Source organism: Quercus robur, chromosome 5 (assembly GCF_932294415.1).
Source record: "Quercus robur chromosome 5, dhQueRobu3.1, whole genome shotgun sequence".
Taxonomy (NCBI): Eukaryota; Viridiplantae; Streptophyta; class Magnoliopsida; order Fagales; family Fagaceae; genus Quercus; species Quercus robur.
The window spans coordinates 42,513,035-42,521,648 of record NC_065538.1 but is presented as its reverse complement, the minus strand read 5'-3'; the positions used below and the strand labels follow the sequence as shown (position 1 = coordinate 42,521,648).

The 8,614-nt window shown below is 36.1% G+C and overlaps 1 protein-coding gene across 1 annotated transcript; it reads left to right on the top strand.

The window, feature by feature from the left end:
* Positions 1-291: 291 nt before the first annotated feature.
* Positions 292-4,465, top strand: LOC126729083 (B3 domain-containing transcription factor LEC2). Its single transcript, XM_050434813.1, has 6 exons — positions 292-871; positions 1,013-1,087; positions 1,849-1,949; positions 2,489-2,535; positions 2,611-2,684; positions 4,175-4,465. Exons 1-6 carry the CDS (start codon positions 353-355, stop codon positions 4,412-4,414), a joined length of 1,056 nt encoding a protein of 351 aa, XP_050290770.1. The 5' UTR covers positions 292-352; the 3' UTR covers positions 4,415-4,465.
* Positions 4,466-8,614: the final 4,149 nt, after the last annotated feature.

Here is an 8,614-nt window from a genome sequence, read left to right as displayed (position 1 = left end):
CGACCATTTGTCACTCACTCCACCCCATCAGCACGCTCTTCCTCTCCCCACCCAATCTGTATACACCCTATCTCTTTCCTCTTTCTCTTCACTCACCCCACTGCACCGTCTTGACGCGTTTCTCTTGCTTTTATCACACTTGTGCTCTCTCTACTGACACTTTTTTCAGGCTTTTCCTCACCCTCACAACACTCCCTTCTTATCTCTTCTTATAGTACTTACCATATTTTGTTTTCACCAAGAAACACACAAACAAACAATACATCTCTCTCTTCTTTCACAACCGTCTCTGATCACCACCCAGCACTATTCCATAGATCAAGTTCACCACTCCTTTCGTCTCCTTCTGATTATGGATACCTTTTTCACCTACACTCCCACCACCACCACCACCACCACAAACACCATGAACTTTCCTTCAACCACCACCAACACCACTACTGCTGCTGCTTCATCTACATCATCAATGCCGTCCTCTCAGTATTATTTTCCACCTCATGATGAAACTCAAACCCTGATGCAATTCCCATACGCATATCCTTTGGAGCTAGTGCAGGCCGGTCAGCAAGGCGAGGCATTCACATACCCTTCGTATCCTTTCGTAATTGGCATGAATTCTTCACAGCCGCATTTGGTACCCGATGAGCAACAGCAAGAGAGAAGGCTTGTGGATGCTTGGACCACCAAGGTTGCGAGATGTAAGCGCAAAATGGCACGCCAAAAGAGCCTTTGTTTGACCAAAGATTCTGCTTCTTGGGCTTCCTCGACTCAGATGAATACACAAGGACTAGCCGTGTATGATGCTGATCATGTGCAGAACGTCAACAACGTGAATGAAGATCCCTACACTTTCCGCACTCCAGACAATAAGGTGGGCTTGTGTTAATTCTCAATTTTTGGTTCCCTAAGAGTCTGAGACTGCTTTTTCTTGTTAAATAATATGGGTTCTCCTAGTCCTATATTCTGGGCCTTTTTACATGGATAAGTTTTGTTCAATATTTTTTGGGAACAGAGGCTGAGATTTTTGCTAAAAAAGGAGTTGAAGAATAGTGATGTTGGGTCTTTGGGCAGGATCGTTCTTCCAAAGGTAAGGTGTTCTTTGTCTTTATCAATTTGTGCTCAAATTTTTTTTTTTTTTTTTTTTTTTTTTTTTTTTAAATTCAATTATTACAGTAAGTGAGAAGGGAATTAAAATCCTGATAATTTTTACTAAAAGGACCAGATAATGTAATGAACTTTTGTTATTTGTACTCAAATCTTGCTTGTTTGGTTTAATATTTTTTTTCATTCATGATTTCTATTTTGTTAAAAAGTTGATCAGGGGTGAGGGAAATAAGTAAAAGGGCCAACCATGCACTACCTATTATTTGATTTGTTCATAAGGTCATGCCTGATACTAATGCAATATATGATTGTGATCTAGATTGCCCAATAACTAACTCTTTCTTGACTTTCTTGATTTTTTCCCAAAAAGAAAAGGAAATAAAGAAAGGGAAATGGAAATAATAGTTCTCATTAGTGACAATTATCTTCAAAATGATACTTAGTAGGGATAGGACACTGCTTGTGTCCAATGCATTACACACGGCTTGTGTCCAGTGCAGTAATGCACTAGACACATTGGGATTTGGACATATTTTTGAATCTCAACATGTCTAGTGCACTGATGCACTGGACACATCAGTGCATTGGACACAAGCTTAAACCATAGGGATAAATATACCACTATTAAGAAAATTAGATAGAATTATTTGTTCTTTTCCTCTCTTATTTATTAGTTTTAGTCTTTGATATCCAAGTTGATCTAATGTAGTCTTTGGTTATTCTTAATCATCAAATTAACGACAGAGAGAAGCAGAGGAAAACCTTCCAATCCTCTCTGATAAAGATGGAATCCAAATTGTAATCCAAGATGCGTATTCTAACCAAGCGTGGATTATGAAATACAAGTGAGTATATAGGGTACTATATTTGATTTCTCTTTTTTTTTTTTTTTTTTTTTTTTTTTTTTTTTTTGTGGATTATGATCAAGTTATAATAAGTGCAACTTTTTGCAATATTACACAAGTCCATAACTTTTTATTATCTTAATATTTTGAGAACTCCACCACTAGATTACATATTCTCTTTGTTCTTAACATACACACCAAATTTCATGTTAATCGAATGTGAATTATTATTTGATCCATAAAGTACTCATTTTTCGTGTAAAATTTAAAAGTTAAAAATTCTTGACTTTTAAATATGTTATGATAAGATAGTTATTGATTTCTGATTATCATGAAATTTGTAAGCATGGAAGTATAACAAGAAAATATAATCTAATTTTTGATATGTCAATATTTGTTCAATAAAAATTTATATAGCAGTGTAACATTACCAAAATTTATATTGTGCTCTTTTCCACTTTCTAAATTGCTATACATATTTAGACCAAAATGTTTGCTTACTGTTAAGGATGTTTAATTTTTGTTCACTGATAACACAGGTATTGGTTAAATAATAAGAGCAGAATGTATGTTCTTGAAAATACGGGTATGTTCATAAAACTTTGACTCATAGATCTCTCTTTAATAAAAAGTATGTTCACAGCTCTTTTTCAAATTACAGTGGATTTTGTAAAACAAAATGGGCTGGCGATTGGAGATTCCATTACTCTCTATGAGGACGAACTCAAGAATCTCGTGAGTTTTTCTTCCTTCTTATACACACTTTGTTGAATATTTGAAGTTGGATTAGGATTTGGAAAAGCAAGTAATTTAAGTTTATTTAAGGACTATAATGCTTTGAACCTTTTTCTTTTGTGTGATATATCCTTAAGTGGAAATACTTAGATAGTTTTGAAGTAGTATTCTTGATCTCACATAGTGGTAAGCCCCACACATAGGTCTCACTCTTTGTGTGAGGGTTTGGAATATTACTCGGAATTATCTAAAAATTACTCATACCTAGTAGGTAAAGGGAAAATGACAAAAAGATAGGTGCTAATATGGACAAAATAGGTGAGCTTTAATGGACACGTGTGAGTTGATGTGTTGGTCATAGAATAGAGAAGATGGACTAAGCACGTGTGGCACGAGTACTACACCTTTTGGGTTATGGAAGGTTATTTGAAGTTGGTTGGATCTGCCATATATAAGCGTTGCCTAGTGTCTCAAACCATAAAAGTGGTGTATGTGCTTGTCTTATCTTAGCATTTTACCAAGTAGGTTACTAATACATTGAAATAATAATAGCCACTAAAGCACTTATTGTGAAACAAACTTTTAAGATGGAGTACTCCTAACCTCTTTAAAGGGTGTAAAAATTGTGCAGATTTAAAATTTACGAAATCATATATGATTTGGGTTTTCCTAATCTCACTATTTTGTATTTACCTTGGACAAGTTTAATTTTCTCACCATAATTGTTTAGTTTGTGATGTGTTTTAAAACATTATATCTTCTCATCTAATTTCATTATCATTTTACTATGATTTCACTATGAGTTTCTTGTGAAAGATAAAAAGATACAATTGAAATTAAATAGGATTAAAGGTTAGTAAGACTTTTTCTTTTTCTTTTTTAGTTAAAATATTATTTTCATACTTAAAATTTGCATGAAATTCATTTTTCGTCTCTAAAATTTCAAAAGTTTTCTTTTTCATTCTTTAACTATTAAAACTTTTCACTTTATATTATTAAACTTTAAAAAATATATTTCTTTTATCCTTAAATTATTGAAAAATATTTTTTTCCTTGTCTATATTTTTGTCCCTAAATTATTAAAAATAACTCTTTAGAAAGTTTAGAAATGAAAAAAGAATTTTGGTAAATTTTAAGTACGAAAATAATTCTCTAAACCTTGTTGTTTATTACGATCATCATTGATGTGATGGAAAATTGAGTTATTGAATTTTAGTCTTGCTATTTATTATATATTTTTTGGATGAATCTCACTATTTACCTATATCTGTTTTTTTTTTTTTTTTTTTTTTTTTTTTTTTTTTTTTTTTTTTTGAGAATCTACCTATATCTGTTTGAACTATATATTTGTTACTGATTTGTATTTTCCATGTGCCATGGAACTCAATTGTTATCTAATAATATATAATATGTGCATTTTGTAATACTTGAATTATTTACTGATCAAGTGAAAACGTTTATGTATAAATCTTTTTCATGCTGAGGGGCAGTATTTCTCCATTAAAAAGGTTGACAAACCAGTAAATGAGCCCTTATACAAACAACAATATACGAACCTCGGCATCAACTGCAACAACTTTTCTGCACCTTTTATGCACGAGTCTAGGGATGAGGAAGAAGCATCTTTAGCATTGCTAATAGAGCAACTCAGGCACCAGGAAGAACAAGACGCTAACAGCCTTGCAACTTTGCCTATCGGAGGCACTTCTTCGCATAGTCGGCTCATTTAATCAATTAGTAGGCTGCTCAAAAAAATTGTCCCATTTATCTTATGAACAATCTCTAGCAAATCCATTTTCAAACAAAAGTAAAGCAACTTGATTTTCTTGATTATATGGATTATATATTATATGATAAACATATTTGTAAAAATATCCCAATTTAATTTCAAGTTGATTTTTTTTTTTTTTTTTTGATGATTTCAAGTTGATTTTATGTCCCATTTCAATTAAATTTCAAGTTGATGATTCTAATTTCTATATAATGTTGTTCTTTGCATTATAACAAATAATGATCATATATGCCTTTAATGAATTTGGTTTGTCTTAGGTCACCATTTTATTTTTACCATATACATGTTCGATATGCTAATATGTAGCCATGAATGATTGTTTATAGTTTCTCCAAAAAAAAAAGTTCGCAATGTTCTTGGAAAATTAATGTGTTTTCTATCTTTTCACTGAATTCCATTTCTCTACCCCTCTCACCATCAAATTCTTGCAAAAGATAAAACAGATAGTAGAGCACTTAATTATCAATAGGGTAAAAAGAATTTTTTTTTTAAAATTAAAAAAAAAAAATCCATTTTGTTATGGTCGTCATTGATGTGACGGAAAAATGGGTTTTTTATATATTTATTTAAAACTAGTGATAAACCCATGTGTTGCACTTTTTTTTTTATAATATTTTTTTAATTAGTATTATTATTATAGTGATGCATAGAAACTCATAAGTATTATTATTTAAAATAGAAGGTAAAAGTAGCCATTTAACAAAAATATAATCATAATCCTGAAAAAAAAATTATTGTTTTTGCTCCCCATTATTGCTATCAATAGACATTATCAATGAAATAATGAATAAAATTTATTTATATTATTTTAGTTAATAATATTAACATTATTCATATAACATTTTAGAAAGATTAAAGTATTAAAGTAGATTAGAGAATAAGGTTAAAGATTAATAGCAAAATGTTTGAGAGAGAGAGAGATCAGTACCTCTAATAGTGGAGAACAAAATAAAAATGTAACTGTAAAACAAATTTGTTGCCAAAATTCCTAAGCTTGTTGGTTAGAAGAGGGATAAAGAGAGAACATATTTATATCCAAAAAAAGGGGGATGAGGAAGATGAATGGTTGGAGAAGCTGATGAAATATTATTCATGTAAATAATTGAAGTAAATGTTATTGTAATTTCTAAAATAATGATGTGATATAAAAGAAAAAAAAAAAGAAAAAATATATATATATTGTAAGGGCGAGTTTTTAGTTCCTGAGCCCAAAGGATAGAAGGATTCAGGCCCAAAGAGCCCAATACAATAAATTTGTAGAGAGTGGGCTTAAAAGCTAGGCCTCAATGGATCAGGCCACGGGCACAATGGATTAAGGGTATTAAGAAAGGAAAGAAGACAAGTTTAAAGTAAGGAAATCCTTCCTCAGCGAAGTCCGAGGAGAATATTCTTGTATATAATTCTTTTGGACTTGGATATAATTTCAGTTCTTGTTGCTACAGTGTGTTCTCTACAGATTTTCTCATCCCTTCTTCCTGGAGGGTCTCTTACTTTATATATCTCCCTTTAGATGATCCTGACCCTCCATTTGTTGATCATCTTGGCCACTACTTGAGTGTTTGTTCTATCAGACACCTTCCCAAACTCCTTATAAGTTGGGGTAGCCAAGACAGAACTGTTTAGGGTCCTTCTCCACATAAATGCAGCCAGGAGGTTTGGTGGGATGCATTAAATGTGGTGGTAGCCACCATCCCTTCGGTCATGTCAGGACTAACCCCCTCCCCGAAGCTCTTTCTTTACAGTATAACTTCCTCTTATAACGTGCCACTGATGTGGCCTTACTGTTCGAGCATGTGGCCTCCTTGGCACGATAATGGACTCCTCCGCCATAGACACGACACGTGGCACAAGTACCTTTGTTAAATTCCTGTGCCCCACAATACCCCCTCAAAACTTCGGTTTTTTTCCTCTTATCCGAGAAGAAAAATGGGGTTTTGACTTTGGAATATTAAGTCCACACGTTTCTTTGATTTCCACACTTGAAAGCGTCACTTCGTGTGTCCCGCAACCATTCTGGCACTTCGAAGTACGCAATGTCGCATTAAATGCTCTAGGCGACGCATTGTTCCATACATCCTACGGTGAGATGGAGATTCTACGGCTAGCATTTCTTCTCAAATTTTGGGTGGGATAACTCCCACCCAATTCTGCCCTCTATATAAGGTGCCTGGGGGGTTCATTTTCTCCTACTTTACAAATCTTCGAACTCCCAAGACTTCCTAAACTCTTAAGCTTTTAAGACTTCCAAAATCTTCAGACCCTCAAGAAGCCCCTGAAGTAACCCTCGTCCTTATTTTCATAAGTTTCCACGTTCCTAGGCTCTTTTATTCTTGGCCAGTCTCCTCGGCCTTCTAACCTTTACTCCTTTTTCAAAAACATTTCCTTCACTTCCCTTTAGTTTCTTAGATGGGTAGATTCGCTCACCTCGTAGATTCTCCCGTTGGTATGGATGGATTTAGGGTTAAGTACCACATTCCCTAGGGAGTTTCCCTGCGATACTGTGCTTCGGGTTAGTGGCTTACCCATAGAAAGGAAGGGGAGGTCGTCATTCCCATGATTGCCTTCATAGAAGGGGGAATGACACTTCTCATGGGTAGGGTAACTAGGGACTACCTGATTGCACATAGGCTATGCCCCCACCAATGCGTGCCTAACCTGTTTAGGGTCTTGGGTAGTGTGGATGCTCTTAACAAGCAAATAGGGCTAAACCTCACCTGGCATGACGTCGTTTGGATGTATGAGTGCCACCTGCTCACAAACTCAGGGTATTACCTTAAGTCTAGATCCTTTGTTGTTAGGCTTGTCTCATGTCTCCCCAAATCCAACAAGGGCATGAAGGATGACTTTCTGATAGTCTCGGGTGAATGGCACGATGATCTTTACTGCCCAGTCCGGGAAGGAGAGCCAGGTGGGGTACCCTAGGTTTAGGTTTTTTTTTTTTTTTTTTTTTTAAACATAGGCATTAGCTCTGTAGTTTTGTTACTTTCCCCTTTCCTTTAGCATTCCGCTTATTTCTGATGATGGCTTCATTATTCTAATCGTGGTTTTGCTTTTCGGATGTTTTTACAAATAAAAGACACGTAACTCCCAACCTTAACCTTGTCAATGTCTCGGACCTTAACAAGGTGCTGAGATCCGAAGTATTTGTGAGCAAAGACAGGCAATTAAGAGCTGTCCACCTCATCCTCGACTTCGAGCCCTTGTTGGATAAGTTTCAAGACGTGGGACACGTGATAAGAGTAGGCGATCCTCGGCTAGCCTGGATAGATGTCTTGGTGCCTGGTTTTCTAGCCTTAGAAGATATGATGCTAGTTGAGTTGCCCCACTGTTACTCTCCCCACAAAGTTGCAGTCTTAAGGGAAGAGACAACTTCATCGCGGCTGTCACTCGAGGCGGAGATAGACCAATTTCGTCTCGAGGAAGAAGGAGAGGAGCAAGAAGAGCCTATGATCTCGGTCTCGAACTCAGAGGGCGAGCTTGACAGTCCTTCGTCATTCATTCCCCCAAGCTCATAGTTACCTGGGTGGACAACAGCTTAAAGGAGGAAAAGGAAATGGCCTTGAATAAGAGGAAAGGCCTGAAGGAGCCCTTGTAGAAAGGAATAAGGGGTCGGCATCTAAGGACACCCTTGGGTCCCAACCCCTTCCTACTCTCTCCCCCCATCTTCCTCCGGTAGTTAACCTATTTGCCATGGCTAACCTGAAAAGGAAAAGGAAGGAGAAGGAGGTGCTCGAGAAAGGGGAGGTGGTCCTCCAAAAGGAGCCTAAACAGCAGAAGACGACCAAAGGCTAGGAAAGGGCCTCCTCAAGTGAGAGTAAAGAGGCCGAGCATTCTACTGACGTGCGCCACTCAACTTAAAACCCTCGATTGGAGTTGGATGGCATAACGGTACCCTGGAGTTCCTTCATCAAGGAGTTCCAAAGAGGTCATACCCATCATGTGGTTGAGCCTCTGGAGTGGCCTCTCTTGCTACCCAAGGATATGAACGCCTTGAAGAACATGAGGCAGCAGGATCTCTTTATGTCCTTGAAGAGGGACTTAGCCTTGGTAAGCTTCTCAACTTGGTCCCACTGATCTCGTGCTAGTCCTTTTGCTTACTTATCTCACGAAATGTTTTTGTTGTCTTTGTGCAAGCCAT

Bases quoted from the DNA above. Each gene is read 5' to 3' on its own strand.
- LOC126729083 (XM_050434813.1), top strand. From the start codon at position 353: ATGGATACCTTTTTCACCTACACTCCCACCACCACCACCACCACCACA. The intron at 1,088-1,848 runs GTAAGGTGTTCT...AATTAACGACAG, and splicing joins GCAGGATCGTTCTTCCAAAG to AGAGAAGCAGAGGAAAACCT. The intron at 1,950-2,488 runs GTGAGTATATAG...CTGATAACACAG, and splicing joins GCGTGGATTATGAAATACAA to GTATTGGTTAAATAATAAGA.